This window comes from Propithecus coquereli, unplaced genomic scaffold (assembly GCF_000956105.1).
Source record: "Propithecus coquereli isolate 6110/MARCELLA unplaced genomic scaffold, Pcoq_1.0 Scaffold273, whole genome shotgun sequence".
NCBI lineage: Eukaryota > Metazoa > Chordata > Mammalia > Primates > Indriidae > Propithecus > Propithecus coquereli.
The window spans coordinates 1,272,096-1,297,403 of NW_012148319.1; the positions used below are offsets into that span (position 1 = coordinate 1,272,096).

At 36.6% G+C, this 25,308-nt stretch overlaps 1 protein-coding gene across 1 annotated transcript in view; it reads right to left on the minus strand.

Annotated features, from left to right (window-relative positions):
- NPAS3 (neuronal PAS domain protein 3) overlaps positions 1 to 25,308 on the minus strand; it is an 855,986-nt gene that overhangs the window by 637,278 nt on the left and 193,400 nt on the right. The window contains 1 exon segment of the mRNA XM_012647885.1: positions 2,399 to 2,425. Within this exon segment, the coding sequence (XP_012503339.1) occupies positions 2,399 to 2,425 (27 nt within the window).

Here is a 25,308-nt window from a genome sequence, read left to right on the forward strand (position 1 = left end):
TCTTCAAGGTAAAACATAGACTGTAATTATTTTTCTTCATTCAGTATGATACCTCTGGGTGCTAAATATTCATTCTTGAAATAAATCTGAATCTCAAACTATTCATCTTTTTTCAAACAGCTGACATGTTGCATAAACAGAAAGTTCGTGTAGTTTTTTAAAAAATAAACAATACACCATGTGAACTTTGATTTATTATGCAATTTATCTCTTTCTATCTCTCTCTGCTATACATAATTCAGAACCAAATAGGACAGTTCCTATACCATTAATATTTTTCACCTCTTTTTGGCTTTAAGGCAATGATCATTTTTAAATGTTTCAAATGTATGCCATTTATCATTAATATTATAGTGGCATCACTGCTATTTTAAACTCTAATATCTGGGAGTTCATAACTTGGCACATAAAACTTGCTAGATCATGATGATGAAGCTTAGCTTGCTATAACCTAGGTTTGGAGTAATTTTTCAAGAGAAAAAATAAAATGCAGCCTAGTATAATAATTTCCAAGTCCAAAGCTATTTGCAATATTTTTAAATAGTTTCATACTATATGTGAAATTACAAAAATACAAAAGGTACGAGTTATTAGGCTAATTCCTTTTGTTCAACTTTTTGTTGAATTTACAAAAAATTGAAAACAAGCAATTTTGAAAACACTAAAACTTCTCATATTGATTAGAACAATGCTTCTGTCAGAGAAATATAATTTTTCTCTTACTAAAATTGTACAATTAATAACCTTTTTTAAAAAATTAAGTAACCAGATATGATCTAAACTATTACCCAAGACCCATTAGGTAAATGGTCTACACTAGATAAATTAGATGTAAGTTTACTTGAGATGACTTTTGAAAAAAGAAGAACAAATCTACTCTGGATGCAGTTTTTAATTTTTGGATGAGATTTCAGAAATCATTTTTCATTCATTCAATCAACAGTTTTTGAGTGTCTTCTATGTGACAGGTATTGTGGCAGGCTAGGAATACAAAAATGAAAAGACATCTACTGTCAAGTACAGACATATCTCATCTTACTGCCTTACTTTAGTGCACTCCACATATTCTGCATTTTTTACAAATTGAAGGTTTGTGGAAACCCTTCATCCAGCAAGTCTGTCCACACCATTTTTCCAAAAACGTGCTTACTTCATGTCTCTGTGTCACATTTTGGTAATTCTCACAGTATTTCACACTTTTTCATTATTATTTTATCTGTGATCTGTGATCAGTAATCTTTGATGTCATTGTTGTAATTGTTTTGGGGTACCATAGATCATACCCACATAAGAGGGCAAACAATCAATAAATGTGCGTATTCTGATTGCTCCACTGACTGGGCTGTTCCCCTGTTTCTCTTCCTCTCCTTGGGCCTCCCTATTCTCTGAGACACAACAACATTGAAATTAGGCCAATCAATAACTCTACAATGCCCTCTAAGGCTGCGGTCGCCAACCTCTGGGCTATGGCTCAATACCGGTCCATGGCCTGTTAGGAAGCAGGCCGCATATCACTGCCTGAGCTCTGCACCACCACCTTCCCACCCATGACACTCTAACCCCCACCCTTGGTCCATGGAAAAATTGTCTTCTATGAAACTGGTCCCTGGTGCCAAAAAGGTTGGGGACCACTGGGTTCAAGTGAATGGAAGAATTCCAGTCTCTCACTTTAAATTAAAAGCTAGAGATAATTAAGCTTAACGAGGAAGGCATGTTGAAAGCTGAGACAGGCCAAAAGCTAGGCCTCTTGTGCCAGTTAGCCAACTTGTGAATGCAAAATAAAAGTTCTTCAAGAAAATTAAAAGTGCTATTCCAGTGAATACATGAATGATAAGCCTCATTGCTGATATGGAGGAAGATCTGGATAAAAGATCACACTAGCCACATTACCTTAAGCCAAAGCCTAATCCAGAGCAAAGCCGTAACTCTCTTCAGTTCTGTGAAGGCTGAGAGGTGAGGACGCTACAGAAGAAAAGCTGGAAGCTAAAAGCAGTTGGTTCATGAGGTTTAAGGAAAGAAGCCTTAACATAAAAGTGCAAGGTGAAGGAGTAAGTGCTGATGTAGAAAGAAGCTATACCAATTTATCCAGAAGATCAGGCTAACATCATTGATGAAAGTGGCTACACAAAGCAAGGTAGACAAAACAGCCTTCTACTGGAAGAAGATGCCATTAGGACTTTCATAGCTAGAGAGGAAAAGTCAATGCCCTAAGCTCCAAAGCTTCAAAAAGGACAGGCTGACTCTCTTGTTAAGGGCCAGTACAGCTGGTGACACTAAGATAAAGCCAATGCTCATTAGCCATTCAAAAAATCCTGGGGCCCTTAAGAATTGTGCTTAATCTACTCTGTGCTCTATAAATGGAAAAACAAAGCCTGGATGACAGCACATAATGGTTTACTGAATATTTTAAGCCCACTATTGAGACCTACTGCTCAGAAAAAAAGATTATTTTCAAAATGTTACTGCTCATTGACAAAGCAACCTGTCACCCAAGAGATCTAATGGAGATGCTCAAGGAGACAAATGCTATTTTCATGCCTGGTAACACAGTATGTCTTCTGCAGCCACGGACGAGGGGACAATTTTGGCTTTCAATTTTTATTATTTCAGAAATACACTTTGTAAGCTTATGGCTGCCATAGATAGTGATTCCTCTGATGGATCCAAAGTAAATTGAAAATCTCCTAGAAAGGATTCACCATTTTAGATGCCATTAAGAACATGAGTGATTCATGGTAGGATATCAAGATATCATCATTAACAGGAGTTTGGAAGAAGTTGATTCCAACCATCATGGATGACTTTGAGGGGTTCAAAACTTCAGTGGAGGAAGTAACTGCAGATTTAGTGGAAATATTATAGCAAGAAAACTAGAATTAAAAGTACAGCCTGAAGATGAGACTGAATTGCTGCAATGTCAGGATCAAACTTGAATGGATGAGGAGTGGCTTCCTATGGATGAACAAAACAAAAGTGGTTTCTTGAGATGGAATCTACTCCTGGTGAAGATGCTGTGGACATTGTTGAAATGCCAACAAAGGATTCAGAATATTCCATAAACTTACTTGATAAAGCAGCAGGAGAGTTTGAAAGGATTGACTCATTTTCAAAGAGGTTCTACTGTGGGTAAAATGCTATCCAACGGCATCACATGCTATAGAGAAATCTTTTGTGAAAGGAAGAGTCAATCAATAGGACAAACATCATTGTCGTCTTATTTTAAGAAATTGCCACAGCCACGTTAACCTTCAGTAACTACCATCCTGATCAGTCAGTGGCCATCACTATCAATGCAAGACCATGCACCAGCAAAAAGTTTAATATATGTGTATTTTTTAGGCATAATGCTATTGCACACTAAACAGGGTACAGTACAGTGTAAACATAATTTTTATATGCACTGAGAAAAAAGTTGTGTGACTCACTTTATTAGAATATTTGCTTTATTGTAATGGTCTGGAACCAAACATGCAATATCCAAGGTAGGCGTGTAACTCTCAGGATACTGGTAGTTTTTTAAGTCACCTAATCACATTTTAAAAATTATCACGAATGTTAATTCCCGCCCCCAAAAAGATTCAGTCAAGCATGACTTTCCAGTATTTGTAATGATGTCAAAAATCCTAATACCATGGAACTATAAGACACATTAGAAGTTAGATACTAGGTCACCCTTCATTGATGTGAAGAAGAGTTTTCCAAACAGGTGCTATGACCTATGCAGAATTATATATCAACGAAGTCTCAGAACTAAGACTATAACTTAGGTCTGACTTCAAGTCAATGCTCTTTCCTCAAGGTCAAATTGTTTTCATACAAAGGCTTATGACTGTTCATTTGCATACCATAGAAGCAAAACACTATGAAACACTCTGAAAACCTAGCAGCCTTTCTGTATTCATAGCCCACAAAGTTCTTATTTGCACTCCCCTCAATTTTAAATGTCTATGATTAATCATGTAATAAAATCCCAACAAAAGTGGAATGCATAAGCAAATTTTTAAAAATATTGTGCAATGTATCCACTCTGAATTTGGATTAAATAGTTGTTCATAAAAACAAAAAAATTTAAGTATTAAAAATAAATATTGAGATACTCAGCCACAGAGCAGTGGAAAAAATGTCTTCAAATAAAAGGGTATTTAGAAAAAAAGAAAAAGGTATTATTCAGCCATATTGAAAATAGCTAAAATCCAGGTCCATCAAGTATTTCCATTATGGATTGTCATAACACTCCACCAGAGGGCTACAAAACTCCCAAAATGCTCTCTTACAAAGTTTTCAACTGCAGAGTATAAGTGTTATTATACTTCACTTTTCTGAAAGTATTTTTTTTTTTTTTTTAAATTCTATTTTTTTTTTTTTCTGAGACAGAGTCTCTCTGTGTTGCCCGGGCTAGAGTGAGTGCCGTGACGTCATCCTAGCTCACAGCAACCTCAAACTCCTGGGCTCAAGCGATCCTCCTGCCTTAGCCTCCCAAGGAGCTGGGACTACAGGCATGTGCCACCATGCCCGGCTAATTTTTTCTATATATTTTTAGTTGTCCAATTAATTTCTTTCTATTTTTAGTAGAGACGGGGTCTCGCTCTTGCTCAGGCTGGTTTCGAACTCCTGAGCTCAAACAATCCGCCCGCCTCGGCCTCCCAGAGAGCTAGGATTACAGGCGTGAGCCACGGCGCCCGGCCTGAAAGTATTTTTTTTAAAAAAATACATCCTTAAAGAAAAACTTATATTCCAATGTATCTTCAAGTCATAGTACAACAGATAAGTCAAGCATTTACCATAACCCTCTCTGAGGAAGACCTCATTTTTACTTTCTTAGAGCTTGAGCCGCCTTGGAGTTAAAGATTACCACAGGGAAATCATGATTGGGATGGAAGAGGAGAAGGCAAAGGTGGATGTCAGAAATAAAAGCGGGGAAGAGGATTTGGGTGTGAAGTGGGGGAAAGGAAGGAGCAGAGAGACCCAAAGGCAGGCACTAGGCAAGGAAAGTACAGTCAGGAAGCATCATCTGTGCCAGCTGGGTCTCCTTGGAGAACTCTAGGCCAACTATGGAGACAGGAAGAAAGGAAATAAGGGGTAATCAGGTTGAGAGCTATCTTTTAAGATCTTTAGCATGACTCTATTTACTGCTTGGGGCTCCAACTTGGAAATGTCTCCCAGTAACATCAAAAGCCTTTTTAAAAATTACAAATTGCTTCCCCTCTCAGGCAGGTCTATGTCTTTGGAAGAGTGTGCCTCTCACGGTTTTGGTTGAGTTGCTCCAACTGAGGATGTCTGGTGGGGTCAGATGTCTGGTGTCTTAGTTTCCTTGTGACCTTAGCTGCTTCTCAATGCAAAGGCCAGTCTTGTTCATCTCGGAATGCCCGTTAGCACCTAGAGCTGTCTTGCACATGTGCTAAGTGGTCTCTAAATATACCGACAACAACTGCAACTATCCTGGGGTTTCTAATCCCAGAGTTCATCGCATCTCTAATATTTGCATATTTGAGAGGCAACCATGCTCCACATGAACACTTTGGCCTATGAGTCCAAGCTGAGTTTCTGTATGCGACCTTGGGCTCTTCCTTAGCTGTGCTGCTCCTAAATGCTCGGAGAGCCCAGAAATCAGCTAAGAAAATGAAACACATAAGGGAAAGAATGCTAAATGGGGGGAAAAGCCACAAAAACTAGGTGAGGGTATCCATCCTGCTTCTGAGAGATGCATGAGAAACTCAGAGACAGTGTGTAAAATTCGTTTAGGGAAATCACACCTCCCAGCATGAAATCTTCCTAGAACGGCTTCATTCACTTCCAAGCAAGGATTTTCATTATTGTAAAGCATGTTCTTCCCTTCTCAGGCATGCCACAAGTACTGTCTCAAAATTCCCATAATCAAGTATAACCCTGGCTAGAAGTTGAGCCTTTCCTTTGAATGTAGCAGCTAGCAATTCTCTTTTATTAACATGTGGCATGATGAAGGAACTGTGTTTTGCCTAATTCCTCTTCTTCTTAATGGCACATTGCTCACAAACATGCACCCAAAAATGAACAAATTCAGGAACTAAGATTCTAATCTATACCTAAATATATAAATCTACACTTATAAAAATTAGTATTATCTTCTATTTTCAGAAAAATAATGGTACAATACTCAACGGATACAATATTTTATAGCCCATAGATTTCATATTTCAATAGTACAAATGCATGTTTCACAGGATTTGGTCTTTTAAATTTATCTTTATCTATGTGTATACGTGTATGTGTTTATTCCATTTTGCTAACTTACCAGTTCTTAACATGTCTTGAACAATTTGAGACGTTGCTTTGGGAGCCCTCTCTCCAGAAGAAGATTTGAATGCTCTCAAAATACAACTTTTGTATATAGTCTGATCGAGTTTATAGAACCTATGAAGTTGATCATGGTGCCCCTGCTAAAAGTCTCTGTGGTAGAGCCAACTGTGTTGTCTTTTGTAGCTTATAAAATGAAGTCTATACTTTATATACATGTTTGCAAACTGCTAAGGTTCTACCTCCTGTGTACAGAAGCATTGCAAATTCTATTCTTCCAAGAGGTTTAAGGAATCACATTATGAAATGTTCTCTATACAAAAATAGCCCTTGTGAAACATGCAAAATTAAAATGATCTAAACTATTACAATGTCTCACTTATATTATGTTAAAAGGAAATCCAGGAGCAGTATGGGAAAGTTTGGTGAGAAAGAGCAGTGCTTTTAAATCTCCACTTTGTGATATGCTAAGTGAAATGAAAAGCATTCGCTTTAACCTTAGTTAACCTTTTCTTCCTAAGCTCAATTTCCATCATCTTTAAACGTCTTAAAATTAGTGAAATGATTTCATTTATATTTTCCCCACCCCAAATTTATCAGTGAGGCAGAATCATATGTGTACCATTTCATCCCATTTGCCATTCACAGGAAGCCAGCACCATAATTCTGCACCAAAAGTGAACTGAAATGAAGGCAATGTGTCTATCAAAGGGACCTTATATTAAATGTAAATTTCTTTACTCTTTCAGATAAAAGGGCAAATTATTTAATTCACTTCAATTCAATAAGCATTTATGGAGCACTGAAAGGCACTGGGCTAGCGTATGGAGGGGAAAGAATATAAAGACCGTTGGAGGGCGCTTGCCCTCCCTCCAAGAGCCTACTGCGCACTGAGGGAGACAGATGTGCACACCATGAGTTCAAGGTGGGGTGGAACGCAGGCTGGAACTGAGATGCACACCAAGGTAAGAGATATTCATGTCTACGGAAAAACTAGGAGGCTTCATGGATGAGGCAACATTTGAATCGGCTCATGGATGCAACCTCTGGTGCTGGGGTCAGGGATGGGGAAGAGGCTCACAGAACAAATAGCTACATGATTCGTAGAGCCCAGGACAAAATGAAAAGGTAGGGCCCCTTGATTGAACATTATTAAGAATTTCAAGAAGATGACAGCAGAAAATTAAACCAAGCAAGGGCCAGCGTGACTCACAGGCGGCAGGCCAGTGAGGCCAGCCTGACAGATGATCATCACAGTAACACAGGCAGCAGTGGAAAAAGCACAGGGAGGCAGGGTAGGGGGGCCACAGACGGTCTTGGTGGGGCTGGCGCCTGGTGACATTAACCATCAAATATATCAGTGTGGCTAACGATGGGACAATTCTTCTATTAACATAAGGGAGAGCTTTGGGGATAGGTACTTACAGAATGTAGACAGAAGACAAAAATCAAAAAAACATGTTCCAGAATACGGACTCCTGTATCCCCTGTAAGCCTAGGCTGAGTAAGTTTGCTATGGAAAATGCCACTCTGCTTGCCAGTTATTTTGTTTTGGGGAAGGGAGTGGGGGGGTGTTGAATGATGCACATTCTTTCATTCTTTCTAATTTACCTTTGATTGAACTGCAAAAAAAAATAGAGGGAGTAAGTTTTAAAACCAAGAAACAAGTATTCACACTCTCAGCATGGCATAATATTTTACGTTCCCTGCCTTTTTTGTGTCTTAACAACAATAATGAATTGTCAACCAATGCTCTGATAAGGCCTCCAGATTAGAAATGATTCTACTGACATTGTTTTAGTTACACTACACATGCTTTGAGTTTTACAGTTCAGGAGCAAGTAGAACTGCACAGTTCCTCACATTAGCCCTGGAGCTACTTTAAGCTCCAAGCGGCTGCTCTGTAAGCATTGGAAGGAATTCTCTGTAGTCCCCATAGAAATCCCACGGAATGCAGTTTCCTGCTGGTTTGTTACACTGCACCAGAATAATGATAATAAGAGGATAGCCTACTAGATTATGCAACGAAACAAAACTCGCACACCATAGTCCAACCAGAAAGACTTTAACCCTTCTCTTCTGCAATTAAAGCTTCCTATTTACATCGAAAGGTTGTTTGTGAATAATCCCACCAGGGAGTCAAACCAACAAAAATAAATCACCCAGTGCTTTCCGACAGGCCAAGTCCAATGCTTGGCACCTAGTACAATAAGTATTTGTTGAACAAACGATGAATACTGACCCATTTATTCTGACTGATTTTTTTTTCTGCCCCAAACCTAAGTTACGCTCTGCTAAATTTTTCTCTCTTACACCTTTTACAAAGTACTTTAATACATTTTTTCCACATTTTAAACTATTCCTTTAAGAATTCTCATGATTCTACGTCAAAAGTTCTATTAAATTCTTAACAGAGTAACTATGAAAAGGGAAATTATTGTATTAATTCCCTGTCGCCAGTACAGACAGAAGTTGGTGATTTGACAGCCAAAAAAAAAAAAAAAAATTGTCCCCTGTGCTACCACAAGATAAGCAATGAAGTTCCGAGAGTGAGCATCCCAGCCATGCCTCTTACTAGCTCTCGGTACCTGGGTAAGTTACTCAACTTCTCTAAAGCATTATTTCTTCATCAGTAAAATGGTAATACAAAGAGAAATTAATGTGTCGTCACTGTGAAGGTTAAATGAGACACCATGAAGCACTTACCCGGTATGTAGCAAGTATTTGATAAATTATTATTATTCCACAAATAACTAGAATACTATATCTATGTAATTGTTAAACATTACTCATTTAAAGACTTTTAAAATATTTAATATAGAATTTATATTAAAATAATGAATTTAGGAGATATCTGAGAATAATATTTGTGACTGGTAAGAATTTTTTCTTAAAGAGAAGATCTTATTTAAGAACATGATACAAGACTGATTACATAAAACAAATAGTTTTCATCTTGAGTCACTTGATAAGTTCTCGATTCCATTTTCCAATAAGTGAACTTACCAAAATTGAGATCTTTACAAAACTTCTTTGCAAATATAAAATGTAGTTTAACATTTACTGATGGAATTTGAATAGAGTGTTTCAATACTTTGCTATAGAAGAGAAAATGGTAATAAGAAAGCCATTGGCTGTCCTTATGCCATTGTCTGCTTTAAAAGACAAATCAGAGAGCACATGGATTTTCACAAGTACTGAATTAAAACCTCACATCAAACCTTATTATCATTTTGAAATATTTGGCTGTGCAAAAACCAACAGACAAGTTATTTCCAAAAGAATTCTGTCATTTCTTCACTGTCCATAAGCCTGCCAGCTTCCCAATGCTCCTTTGACAGTATAATCGGTCAATTCAATCAGAGAAATTCTAAAGTACAATGGTAATTTTCTCTCACTTTTTTTCTTTACACTGTCAGTTCAAGCCACCTGCTGAAAGCATTGATGTGGAACAGCTCAGTATTAGCTCTGAAATTAGTACCAGTTCCCCGTTAAATACCTGGCACAATTTGGTGTGGGATAGAGACTCTTAATGGCATGTAAGCCCATCACTGGAATTGGCACGTTGCTTAGGCCAGTCTTTTTCCAAGTCATTCATGCTGACCCTTGGCATCACGACGCAAGACTAAAAGTAAGCCAGGAAAAGAAAATGGGTTCAAGGACTTAGATACAAATTTGAAAGATGATATTTCCATGGAAGTATTCTTAAGTGTGATGTTACTATGTCCTACTCTAAACAAACTTCTAAATTCAATATCCAGCCTATGTCAATAGCTAAAGTGTCTAACAAGGAAACACAAAGAAATACTGCATTTAAAATGTAACATTCTTTCCCTTTAAATTTCAACTCAGTATTTGCTACTGTGTGCGCATTTTTCACATGTACCCTTAAACAGAAAGTAAAGTGCAATTACCTCTGCTATCTTACATGTTCTAGCTCCTCGCCTGGCCTGCCACGCTCAGCAGGTAGGTCTGTGAGCACTGACTGAGGCCGCCAGGATGAAAGGCATTTACTCCATCTACTCAGAGGGTCGTCAGTAGACAACCTGTACAAGATTTATGCTTTAAATAATAAATGAACTAAACACCTTCAGGTAATTGGCTGTGTGAAGCTTCACAATAGGCCAGATAGCTTGTCTGAACAAAGTAAAATAAGATTAAATAATGAATGAAGAGTGCAGAGAATTTCAAGCCAAACTAATATTGCACAGTTTTTTGAAAAAGTTAAAGTGGTCAGTGAGCTAGGGTGTCACGATTTTAAGAGGTGTCACTGGGACTTCCCCTTTCCTTATCAGCAGTAATGATTTCAAAGGTTTATATTCTTTTAGTTTTCCACTATTGGGTGCATAGCAGCCAGTTCTGCCAGTTCAAAAAAGAGTCCAGTGTCTACCACATGCTTAACTCCACTTGCAATTTATAAAGACAGAACCAAAATCCAATGATGTCTGGGCAAAAAATATCACAGCAAACTTTTGAAAAATGTTTCTGACACATGTACAGATTTAATACCATCTGCCACCGCAGGGACCAATAAGGAGAGGAGATTCTGTCAAGCAGCTTTCCAAGTCAGTTGCAGTGTAGACACTCCTCTTGGGCCATTTTTTTTTTTTAAACAAGAAGTTGATGTTTGGTTGTTAGTTTTGAAAAGAGTAAGAAAGTGTAGCCATTGGATAGTCGAGTCACAAGCACGGTAAGAGTCCGGAAGGAAATAGAAAATCACATCCAGGCATGCGTGTTTATGAATGCTGATTTCATCATAATTTTTTAATGAATCACACTTAGCTTTTATATTAAATTTCTTAAAAGATCAGAAGATTAAATAGCCATTATTAATTCTAAATGTGATAATAGCCTATAGCTATGTAAATAAAAATGCCCTCATCAGTGAGAAATGCACATTAAAGTATTTATAATTATAAAGAAATGATATTTTGGACTTGCTGGAAAATACCATAGGGGGAAAATGAAGTAGAAGTTAGATAAAATAAGATTGGAAAAATATTAATAACTGTTGAATCCAGATATGGGTACATGGGGATTCCTTACTCTAGACTTCCTTGTATGTTTGAAAATTTCTGTAATGAAAAGTTTAAGTAAACAAGTGCCTAATAGCACTAAGTCAACAAAAATGATTGTATAAACTGGTACTTAAGCAAAGGCTCTTTTCAAGGATTTGCAAAATTCATTCAGCAAATAGGCAACAAGGGCACACTCTAAGCTGGGCGCGGTGCCTACTCTCTACCCGTGATGAGGAAGCAAGGGACTTCATGCTCCATCTTGGCACGAGTGTGGCCCACGCAGGGCTCTCCTGGTAACTGAGGAGAGCAATCAGCTCTAAGACCTGGCTCCTCAGCCTTCAGGACTCAGGCTGTATGTCACGTCCTCACATTAGCCATTCCTACTCCCCATACCACGTGTGCGCACCATTCCTCACTCTGTTGGTCTCTTCCTCAAGCCCTGCTCGTTTCCTTCAGAGTACTTATGACAGTCTGAAATGGTTTTACTTGTCTGTTCCCCCATTACCTGTCTCCTCTACCACAGAGCAATCAACAACCCTGCCCTTCCAATTCTCCTCTGCATCCCCTGGCTACAGGGTTAGAACTATTGATCCCTTTCCAATACCTCCTAAACCCTAGGAGTCCCATGAGCTGGCTGGTTCCATTCACAAGCAGATATACTCCCTTCAAACTATAGAACCAGTATTTGAAACATAAATAAGAATGGTAAGTATAGTGACACATCAATATATTAGTGCTAGTATCCTCATCCTTAACCTTTACTTTCTTAAATATATAGCATTTGTGGATTAGAATACAGTGATAGAGAACTTGGGCTGTGGGATCAAACACACCATGGTTTTAACTTCTTTTTATTAATTGTGCAAACGTGGGCAAGTTACTTACTATCGCTGATCCTTGCTATCTACATCTATAAAATGGATATAATATTAATTAACTCACCAGGTTTTGAGAAGTCAAATATTAATCATAAATATAACATTTTGGAAAGTTTGTGGTACATAGTAGACATTCAATAAATGTGCTATCTCCATAATATTCCCCCTTTCTAATACTTTCAGGAAAATTTACACAAGAAGTATTAAAAGTTGGATCCAGGGAGATGACTTTAGCCTTTAGATCTGAGCGGAACATTTAAATTATCTTAATGTTCCCAAGCTTGTTCCCAAGTGTGTGAAGGTGAGTCATTTCCAGAGCTACATGTTCCAGCCAGTGCATGAACACGCACTGAAATGTTGGTCATCTTTTGCAGTTCACCACCATTTGGGAATTATATGCATTTAACTCAATTTGAATTTGCCCAAAATATGCTCAATAATATACTTCTTCAATATGCACTACAATAAAGACTAGTCTGGCATATGAGTGAATAAAACATGTCAGCTGGAGAAACTGAGGGTGTTTCACCTGGAAATGAAATGCTCCAAAGGGCACATGCTAGCCAGCCAGTGGCCACATGTGGGAACTTCAAAGATGAAACCGAAAATTGGGGGAGAAAGTTACCACAAGAGGCTGACTTAACCATTAGAGAAGTTCCTGAGGTTCTATCACTTTTTAAAAATAAAGGAAGTTTAAAAAAATAGTCATAACCTTTAGAAATAATACAAAGTCTATACTTGTAAGATAGACAGAGCCACAGATTTTTCTTTGGCTCACAGTTCATCAAACTATTAATTCAGAGTTTTTATTAAATCTGAAAGAATAAAAGTCTCCATTTTTTGACAACCTATTTGCTATAAACTTCAATATATGGTCTTCATATCGCAAAATTGAGTTAGTAAACCCAGAATGATACATTTCCTATTCCCTTTTTATAGACAATGAAATTAAGGCACAGAAAATATAACCAGCTTGATCATGTCATCACTTACTAATAAGTAGAGAAGCTTGGATTTGAATCCAGGTCTTCTTGGGTTTAAATAAAAATACGTTTTTTTTTCTCCCATGTCACTTGTAAAGTGTAAAGATTGAAAAAAGAAAGTTTTATATTTAGGACATATTATTCTTAGACTTGCTCTAACGTAAAGTTAAACTGAACTACAATTCTTTCATAATATGCACAATATTGAAATAATTTCCTTTTTAAAAATCTAAAATTGTTGACTTCGTAATTTAGAAAAACTTGTCTCTTGCATTTAAAATTGTAAGTCATTATTGTCTTTATCTTATGTGGAAGATAATTTTTCTTACAGAAGTTACAGTTAATAGTGAACGAGTCAAGAAAAAGGTGGTAGTCATTTAATATTATTATTGGACATCCTTCACACAAATTTATAGATGTGGGAGGCAAGAAAATATAAAGACACTGATTTAAGTTCTTAACAACAGAAATCTGAAGTTGACTAGATTACCATAATTCCACAAGAAAATGTCTCACCCTGGGGGTTGGTCCATCGGTAGCCACAGCCTAGAACTGCAAGATGGCTCACAACTTACTGTCAATCTGACACAAGCTCCAGAGCTCAGAAAGTGATTTTGGTGGCTCGGTGGATAAATGGATTGATAATGTATGACATTTAGCTTTAGGTAGTGGGCCTCTGTGAAAAATGAAATGGGGAATTACAGTAATTTTGTAAAAAAGGTCTACCAAAAACTTAGCCAAGAATCTTTTTCTTTATCTATAGTAACAAATTCATCACATTGCTGATTAATATCCTTTTAGTTTACCAATAGTAATTACAAACAACTAGCAATAGAGCCCTTCTTTAAGGTATTCCTATCTCATGGCCTTTACACTAGCTGTTTCTTCTTCTGGGACTGATCTTGCTGTTTTACTGATTTTTGTTATGTATTGTTCTCATAATTTAAGTTTAACCTCAGCTGTCATATCTTCAGGCCTTCCACGAACACCCTATCTCTAGAGTACCTCAGCACTCCCAACCATTTGCCTACAGCATCACTGTTTTGTTTTGTTTTTTCACACTTCCATACTCTGAAATTCTTACGTTTTTATGCTTGTTCACATATTTTTGTCTGCCTCCGCCACCACCACTGGTATGTCAATTAGAGCAGGAACTTAATCTGGCATGTTCCAGTTCTCTACCTACTACCCAGACCAAATATCATGTTCTTCCAATAAATATACATACATCTAAGCCAGTGGTCTTCAAACTTCAGCATGCACCAAAACCATCTGGAGGACTTGATAAAACATTGATTTCTCGGTCCCACTTGAAGTTTCTGATTTAATAGTTCTTGGGCTGGGCCTAAGAAATCAATTTTCCCTAACTAGTTCCTATTAATAAAGATCAACCACAGTTCACAGCACAATCCACTGATGCTTTTCTAACAGACTTCTATTGCCCAATGATTTTGAATATAAGCAACAAATAGATTCTTTCCCAAGAAATAAATGTGATGGCAAAATTTTTAAAGAACCTTTTTTAAAAAAAAATTCTGTAAAAATGTCCGAACACAAGCTTTAACTCCCTCTTGTACTCTTAACATGTAATTAATATTTTTAATAGCTAACATTTACTGAACACTAACTCTCAGTTTCAGGTGCTCTTCTAGGCACTTGTATTATCCTGATGTAATCTTCCCAAAAACTCTATGAAGGACTATTAAAATTCTCATCTCACAGATGAGACAACTGAAACACAAGGACACTAGGTAACTTGCCAAGGTCACTTATAAGTGGTTGGGAAGAGATCCAAACCCAGGCAACCCAGCTCCACACTCTGACTTCTTAAACACAATGGTCTACAGTCTCACACAAGGTATGCATTCCATGAAAAGTAGAGTCAGGAAAGTTAATATAAAATATAGTTCTATTTTCTGATTCGTGGATCACCTGAATAACAGGTTCTTACAAGCTGTGATTTTTTTTCTCTCTTGTCCACCAAAAGAATAGGAGATAAACGATGACTTCTGTATTTATACTACTAAAGGGAAATGTGTGATTATGCTACCTCAATCCTAGACAAATACAAGGTATGTGTATGATATATTGGCCTGCCCTGCCTGTGAACATTCCTGCAATGTAAAAATTTCTTTATCCAAGGACAAGTTCTTTCACCTTCCCATCTGTCCTGTGAATTTTTAAATGTCGGAGACAGGTGGCCTGTTGGAAACCTAAAACCCTGTGGGTACAAGATATGATTAAAATCTGATGTTAGGCTCTCTCAAAAAGAAGAGTCCTATGTTTAGGCAGGATTTTGTAAGTAACCTGCAAAATGTGTCAAAGATAATTTGAACCTTACATAACTAAAATCTCTTTAATTCTAGATCAGCATATGCTATAACAAACTTTTCCTTGCTCAATTTCCCCAGAGAAAACTGTAGTAAGGCCTACATACCAATACCATGAAGCAGTAAGATGTGATCAAATGACCAGTTTTTGATGGTTTGAGGGCCGTTTTCTTTTTCTACTTTTTGAATTCACTAGTGGTTTTGGAAATGATGTGGTCTGCTCTTCTTTTTTTTTTTTAAAGAATTCCTCTTGATTTTATCTTTAGTAAATGTAACTACAGTTCTCCAAGCAATATTTATAAATACTGCATTAATGATAGTTAATAAAATCAGTTAATAATGCAAGTTGAGTTCCATAATTGCATATTACAGAGCTCAATGCAAAATATATTATTCAAAAAATCTTAATAATTATATTTCATATAATTAATGCCAAGTGCATTGTGACTTCTCTGGGAACTAAAATACACGAGAGAAGAATTAAAAAGCTATCTATCAGGAACCACTCCCCAGTTTATATTTGTAATGGAAAACACAATACAATTTTTTAAACATAATCCATTTCTTTCTTAGAAAAGATGGAAGGAGTTTAATTGAAATCTATTTAGTGAGAACTTCAATCTATGCTGAGTTTAAAGTTTGGCACAGAATACTAAGCAATGATCATGCAGATAATTAAAATTTAAAATGTTAAATGATTTATATTCTTGTAAATAATTAAGAGAATTTAAAAATCCAAGTAAGGAAATGTTCGAAGAGAATATATATATTACCAACCTATTTTCTAGAACAATACATGAGCGTATGTTACTTACATTTTGTTACTGGTAACGTCAGCAGCCTTTAATTTAAAAAGCTTTAGCAAACTTAATGAAATTAACCTAAATTGATTGGCATTCTGATCCAGCAGGTATTAAACACAGCAAGGTAAAAACAAGGCCACTGTGACAAATTCAATAGATCAATCTGCAGTGATGCAAAAATCCAATAAATTGAAAATTTAACTAAAGAATATTGCACAAATGCCAATCCCTTCTATGAAATAAAGGAGTATTCATTTGAGACTATATTACTTACTATAACTACCATGAAATCTATAATTTTGTTTTTTTAATTCTATAGCCTTACACTGGTTTCCTTCATTTTTAATGTTCCTATTTTTATTATTTTTAGTACATAGACTTCATTACCTATGCCTCCCCCTTGTTCTTTGTTCATTCAATCATAAATCTTCACTAAGTAGTGATCTATCTTTGAAAAAGAAATATAGCTTTCAAAAGAAGTTTTTTAGAGAAGAATAAATTAATGCATAAATTGCATAGGGTATCTGAAAACAGAGATGTCTCTTTATAGTAGTAAAAATATAATATTAAAAAATTTAGAGCATAGCACTATTATTCACCATTTTAATGTTGTTGGCATCCCCCAAATGGGAATAAATACCGCAAAGTATGTCTCATCTACAACAAGAAGACAAAGAGGTAAATACTTGTACAATATTTGCTGACATATACACCTGCAAACCACACCCTCAACCCTATACCTGCGATTACCTGGGTGATCTTTGGCAAAAAGCAGCCAACTCTTCCATGGTTGTATTTTATCTGCTGGGAAATCACGACTGTAGTTTATATTAATAGCTCTTAAGCAACTAGTACAGTGCATAATATATAATCCCTACTCAAAAAGAAAGAAATTATTTGAAAGCACCCAGGAGAAAAATAAAATAATAGCTAGAGGAAGAATGCAAATGGTCAGCAAGGAAAAAAAAGAGGTTGGTGAATGGGGTATACAGTAGTTGTTTGAACTGGCTTTAAAGAAATCTCCCAGCAAGACAAAAACCTGAGTATGGTTACCCTAGTTCCAAACGATGTTTTCACACCACCAGACATTCAGACTATCATGTTATGGCTGAAATTTGGGACAAGAGGAAAAGTGCTCATACTAAGGCAAAAGTTTTAAACCAGGGCCAGCAAACTATGTCCTGCAGGCCAAATTTAGCTCACCACCAGTTTTTGTACAGTCTGAAAATTAAAAACAGTTTTTACATTTTTAGATGGCTGAAAAAATGTAAGAATAGTACTTTGTGACAAGTGAAAATTATGTGAAGTTCAAATTGCAGTGTCCACAAAGAATGTTTTATTGGAAAATAGACATCTTGACCAGGAGCACCAATCAATTGCATGTATCAATCCTGACTGTACAAACCTAAAAGGTAAAACTCTAGGTAGAAAACCATGGATAGAGGCCTCAAATGGCCCCTTAATAGGCAGATCCTAGAATTACTTTCCATAAAGTAATCAAAACTGCTATTAAAATCAGTTCAAAAATAATACAATCAAACAACTGTTTTGTCTACGTCTTGCTTGTAACTGTCATATCTGTGTGTTAGGACACAGAATAAGAACAAAGAGGCCTGGAATCCTTTTCTGAGGGGAACATCAATTACTGACATCATTGCATTTTAGTTATTTTTCCCCCAGCATTTATTTTCTATACATGGGCCCACATCCTTAGCATCTTGAAAAGATGAACAGTTTTAGATTTGTAAAAGGTTTCAAGATCAGTGAATGAAAGTGGCTTTACAAATATAGTGTCCTCTTAGTCATCAAATGGAGTCAGAAAGCACTTGTTCCCATGCAAAGGTGACCTATAAACCACAAAGCAGGAGACATCTGGTCGATGGGCCTCAAAGCATAGCTTCCGACCATTAAACACTCTTCGACGTTAATCTAGGATATTGGCATAGCAAACATTTTCAAAAAGATTATGCACACATTCCTTAGGATCAAAGGTGAATTAAGGAAAAGTGTAGTCAGGAGCATAAAGCAACAGCAAACTCATGAAGGGCCAACTAATCTTATGCCAGCTGTAGAGCCACATCCATCAGCACACCTGTCAATACCAGGAACTGGGGATGTAGTTTTCCTTTAGAAATAGCTCCAGCAGCTTGCCACCAAGGCTCCAGGAACCAAAATAGAAATTCAAATTAGGACGTAGTAGCAGCAAAAAAGGGAAGAGAGAAGGCCACCTCTACCTATACTCCTCCATAATGAATACTCTAAATAATATTTATATGACAAAGAGTTCTGAAGTAAACGGGAGCCTGGACCCACACTGAATGCACCATCTGATATCACATTAAAACTAGGGGTTACTTTTTGAAGACATAAACCCATAAGAACTAGGAAAACAGAGGAAGAGATATCAGCCATAAAATTTTTCAAGGTGGTAAAAAAATAAATTAGCAGCAACTTATTTAGCAGCAATGAGAGAAGGGACCACAAGCCAAAAGTATGGAATGCTGAGAAATAGCCCAATATACCACAGAAGCCACAAATGGTTTAGGACCTGGAGTAGCAGTTACCTGTGGAACCAGGAGAAAGGGTGACTCTGTATGGAAGTATGTAGCTAATATAAGGAGGATTGTATAACAGGAAAACTATTTGAGATGCAGTTTGTTAGCTGGTCTGGCTGCTGAGACCATCTCTGTAAAAGGGAGGGTAGGAGGTTTATTCTCTGGAGATGGTTAAACAGGAGCTCTCTGGACTAGGAGATACCACGAACAGTTAAACATCCCAAACAAGGCCGGGCATGGTGGCTCATGCCTGAATTCCAGAACTTTGAGAGGCCGAGGCAGGAGGATTGCTTGAGGCTAGGAGTTCAAGACCAGTCTGAGCAACACAGTGAGACACCATCTCTACAAAAAAACAGAAAAAATGTTGCTGGGTGTGGTGGTACACAATTGTAATCCCAGCTACTCGGGAGGCTGAGACAAGAAGATCACTTGAGCCCAGAAGTTTGAAGTTGCAGTGAGCTGTAATGATGCCACTGCACTCTAGCCCAGGCAACAGAATGAGATTCTGCTAAAAAAGAAAGAAAGGAAGGGAAGGTACAGAAGGAAGAAAGATCTAAACAGAAAGATTAAGTGATCATATGTACTCTGAGAACCCCATTCTTCTCTCCACAGGGCTCCCAGAACACCTTCAAATGAGAAGTTGGAAGTTCCTTCTTTGGGGACACTGACCAGCTGAAGAGGACAAATTTAAAGATAACAGACATGGGAGTTCCCTGCAGGGTCCACTCAGACCACTCAATAGTGAAGTTCGACAAGCCCAATTCATGCGCTTAGAACTTCCAAACCACTTAACCATAAATGGACAATCAAAGATTACGAAACAGCTGAAAAAGCCTCTAACATAGAAGACAGAACCCAGACAAGCAAACAGAAAATGGTAACTTGGAAAAAACAGACTAAGCAAGCACGTTCCTATTATTAATCATCAGAGAGAACTGAAATTGCATCTAAGACAGGAACAGGATGGAATAAAAAGAACATTCAGAGAACAAAAAAGCTTTTAAAAATTAAAAATAACAAAAATGAGAGAAAAATCAATATAAGAGTTAGAGTAAAAATTTGAGGCAATCTCCTAGACAGCCAAGCAAAACATAAAGAGAAAATATAAGAAAAGAAATGGTCAACAAATTTCAACACCCAAATAGGAGTACCAGAATGGGAACAAAGAAAATAGAAGTCAATGAAATTCTTCAAGAACATTTTCCAGAATTGAAGGATAATTTTCCAGATTAAAAGAGACCATTGAGAACTCAACACATTGAATGAAAGTAAATTCACACCACATCACACACACCAACGAGAAATTTCAGAAAAACCAGAAAAAGGTTTTAATCATCAAAATGTCACAGGCCAGGCACGGTGGCTCACACCTGTAATCCGAGCACTCTGGGAGGCCGAGGCGGGTGGATCGCTCAAGGTCAGGAGTTCGAGACCAGCCTGAGCAAGAGCGAGACCCGTCTCTACTAAAAAAAAAAATAGAAGGAAATTATCTGGACAACTAAAAATACGTAGAAAAAATGAGCCGGGCATGGTGGCGCATCCCTGTAGTCCCAGCTACTCGGGAGGCTGAGGCAAGAGGATTCCTTGAGCCCAGGAGTTTGAGGTTGCTGTGAGCTAGGCTGATGCCATGGCACTCTAGCCAAGGCAACAGAGCCAGACTCTGTCTCAAAAAAAAAAAAAAAAAAAAGGCACAATCTCTCTCAACAACAAAGCCAGCAGCTATATGACAATGGAGAAAACACCTCAAATTCTGAGGTAAAATTCTTTCCTCCCTGGGATTCCTTACAAAAACATCAAATAAGAGGGCAGAATAAAGACATCTGTAGAAATTTAAGGTCCCTCCAAATTTGCCTTTCATATACCTTTTTTCACCAAACTACCAGAGAAGGCGCTAAATCAAAGTGGGATAAACAAAGTGGAAACACATGAGACAATATGGGCACCATATTCATAGTCATTCTAGCGAGGCCAGAGAAACATAATGAATGTCATTGGAACCATCACTCTTGCTGGTGAGATACATAATGACAATGGTTCATGGTGGAGAGAGGAGAAGGAGGAAGAGGAGAAGTAATGATATTCCTAACATCAGTGGCTCCAATGAAGCCTTGTTATCTACTGAAATCAACATCTGGGAAAAGCTTTCTGATCCTTATAGACTACAGTTTCTTAATCTTGGCACTATTGACATTTGCGGCCGGATAAATCTTTGTTACAGGTGGCTGTCCTGTGCCCTATAAGATGTTTAGCAGCATCTCTGGCCTCTACTCACCAGATGCCAGTAGCATATGACCCTACACACACTTGTGACAACCACAAATGTCTCCAGACATTGCCAAATGTCCTCTGGAGAGCCAAAATTGCTCCTGGTTGAGAACCAGAGATACAGAGTGAAGGGAGAAAAAAATAAAAATCTTCCTGGGAAAGACATATATGTAATATCTCTATCCAATACACACCACACATGCTTGTATGTGTTCAGTCTCTGGAAGGGTATAAAAGGGGTACTAGTAGTGGTTACCTCTCTTGAAGGTTGAAAGGGAGACTAACTTTATTCTTTACTCATTTTAAAAGAATTTATTATGAGCATATAGTCTCTTTCCAATAAATACATAAAATTAAATAGTCTTTTTTTTTCCATCTCCCTGCTCCCTAAATAGTCTTAAAACAAAATTTTGAAGGATCATATCTCCTCTCACTTGTACTTCTAGAAACGTGACCTTCCCTAAATATGCTCCCATGCATATAAGATTTTAACATGTATTCAGAGTTATTATTTGTGACATTGTTTGCAGTAACATAAAAAAAGTAAATAACCTGTATTCAACGATAGAATGTTGAAATAAATTATGTAACCCCTTAAAATGGACTAGTATGCAGCCATAAAAAATAAGTTGGTTCATCACATACTAATATGAAAGTATTTCCAAAATAAATCATGAGGTTATGAAAGCAAGGTGTAAAGCATATACAAGCAAACGCACATTCTAAGCACCCTCCTTTCTTTTATACAAATTGATGTAAGTGGTTGATTATAAAACAGGAAATTGAGTGGCAGGAGGCCAGGGTGGGAGGGACATTATATGTTCTTTTGTACCTTTTGAATTTTAACAACATGAATGTCTACCTTACTTATTCATGTAAAAATAAAATGAGATTTGTACCACGTGAATTTTTGTGCTCCAGTAGTTCTCCTGGGTTACTTTCTCAACCAGCAATGGAGGCTGCAGAAGGCCTCTTTGTAGGAGCAGTCACAGCCACATGGCCAACATATAGAAACTATTGTTTCTACAAGGATATTCTCCAAAGAAACTTGACAAAGAGGCCTGCTATGCCTCTAAATGGCATTTTACACTGACTAGAAACAGTTATTCTTCCTTCTGCCCCAAAGAGAGATTTCAGGTCTGAAGCATTAAAGGTTGAAAAAAATAAGGAACATAATACAAAAAAATCATCTATTCCTATCAAGGAATATCATATGAAAGCCAGATTTTAAAAAAAGAAAACTAAGTTTTATCCCAGTTAGTAGGATATAGAGGCTACGTATCACAGTGAAATACTATCTGGTTCTGAGTAGAAGGCCAGCAATGAAATTGGCTCAGTAAAGGAAAAGCCAGTACAGAAATGGCAAAAAAGACTTCATACTCCAAAATTCAACCTCTTGCTTAGACTGCCCTTAGGTTATACTGGAGAAAAAAAAAAATCACGAGATTAAGGACAGGAGAATAAGTTCTGGTTTAGCTATACTCACAGTAAGGTCATGGTGAAATCATTTCTGCTATTGTCAAGTGGAGATAACTTCTACGTACAAAAATATGGGGAGGATTAATGACCAAGAGAACCACCACCAAGAGCATCTTAGGATTAGAGCAATGACTTTACATATTGAATTTTCTTATTCAAAGGCAATGTCAAAACACCGAAATGCAAAAGGGACTATTTAGAGCAGTTGCATTATCAAAATATTAAGTAGATGATCAATATCTGATGAGTTTATTTTATAATAAAAACAGTTTTTAAATTAGAGAACAAAAAAAATGCAGCAGAACCTATCAATCGACTTATTGCTGATGCATGCTCCAACAATAATTTGCTGGACTCTTCAGGCAAATCAGACATGTGACATCACAGAGCCACAATAGATTTGATGAGGGATAAGGGTTGAAGAAGGACAATTAATCTCTAAAGTTCAGCTTGCGCTCTTTTAATTCAATAAATATTTTTTAGAGTACCTACTATACATTAGGCGCTGCTAGATGTAGCAGTGTCTAATATAGTGTAATAGTATAGGTAAATAAGCCAGTCACAAGCTGGATACGTAATTTTAAGGCAAAGTTAGACCAAAGGAAAAATAATAACATAAGACAAATTATAATATAAACTATGGTGCAAAACAAGTCATGTACATCAAAAGTGCCAATGAAGTACACTATATTTATAGTTGTAGGCATTTGAAAATGTAGCCAAGAGAAGGTAGAATAAGCACAGCCCTGACTGACACATAGCTTTTTGAATATTACTGAAGAAAAACTAGTTTGAACAAGAAATTTTAAAGGTATTTATAAATCTTGGTCTGCATCATTTATAAGAAGTACAAACACCTTCTAACACTTCAGAGTAAGAAGAGAAGGTACAAAGTGTTTCAAGTTTTCCAAAGTCATTTAGAGTACAGCCCTTTCCTTTACATATATACCTTCCTATTTTCTTCCTATGTTGATGGATAAAGGCAAAGAAATAAAAGTCTTTTATTTCACGTGTCACAGATGTCTCACAGATAAGAGCTATCAATGAACCATCAATCATCAGTATACTTACACACTCTGTCAGAGCTAACTACTCAACAATGACTTGCTTCTTTAGGTCTAAGGCAGAGCTTTCCAATGTAACGCAAACCACAGAAGTAATTTTAAATTTTCTAACACCTACGTTAAATTTTTTTTAAAAGCTGACCTTAATTTTAAAAATATATTTTATTAGACCTAATAATCTATCCAAAATATTATCTTTTCAATATGAAGTACAAAAATGTTGGGGAGATATTTTATATTCTTTTCTGTAAACCCTTTGAAATCTAGTGTGTATGTTTATAGCACATCTCAACTCTGACTTGCTATATATTAAGCAGTCGATAAGGACATGTGGCTAGTAGCTACCACATTGGACAGCACATCTCTAAGGTATTATTAATACATCAAAATAGGTTGCAATGCTGGCTCACAATAAATACATGAATGAATGATAATGTGACATGATATTTTTACATACTCATTGTTCTTTAGGTTAATTTAATATCTTTCTAAACAGAAATGACACAATAGACAAATCTCTCAAAATCAATATCTAACATAAAATCAAAATTTTGCTTAAAAACATAAAATTATATACTTTTGCTGAAAGCAATTAATGTTGGAACAAAATTTAATGACATACTCAGGATGAACTGCACCCAATGGTTACTTATATTATTGTAAATATCCTTCACAGAAGAAAAGTGGGAAGGACAGGAGATTAATAAAAAGTGAACTTTCCATCATTTGTTTCACATTCTATTTTGTATCCTGAGGACTCTGCCTCTTGCTATTTCGTGTACCTGAATATATTCTCATACAACAGCCCAAATATGAAGTAGAATTTACTTAATGTGTATATGTACACAAGCTTTCTCTGATTCATTAAAGCAATTCAATATGAGAATATTGAAGTGAAAATATTCTTACTGCATTTATACAATAACCACTTTTCTTATTGGCTATATAAATCTCATCTTCTTCTAAATGATTGCCTGGCATCTCCTAAAAGTCTCAAATGAACATGATTGTCGATAGATTTTTTTTTTTAATCCAGACTTCTTGATCTTAAACTAAACATGAGTCATTTTTATTTCGATCTCCTACCACATTGGTTATTTGTAATTTACTATTTTAATTATAAAACAAGTTTGTCATTAATTTTCTTTTCCTTCCAGAGAATTTTAGCGCAGCAACAAACTAAAAAACATTCTACTCCAAATCCCACCTTTTGCATATGAGGAGACTGAGTCCTGGAGAAGTGACCTGTGAAGATCCGCTGATTATTCAACGAGAAAGAAAAGCCTTAACTTCCAGTCAAGTCTGCACAAACATGCCTTCTTCACTCACTTCAGTGAGGGTGTTTTTACATATAAAATAGATTCTTTATTCTTTATAGGATGTGGAGAAAAATGCAGATTAAATTCAATCAATAATTTCTCATTCAATTACTGTAAGGATGTTTTTACTTATTACAAAGATAGACCATTGTGCCCATCTTAAAAAAGAAAAGAAAACCTGACATACAAAAATCTTAACTTGCTCCACATATAAATTAGGAAGTGATTATTTGCATCACAAAAGATTTCACTTTACAAAAAAGATATGTAGCAAGATTCCTTGAAATATCAAGTCCCTTGGTAGAGCAAAAATTTAATCCAATTTACAAAGGAAACAGGGA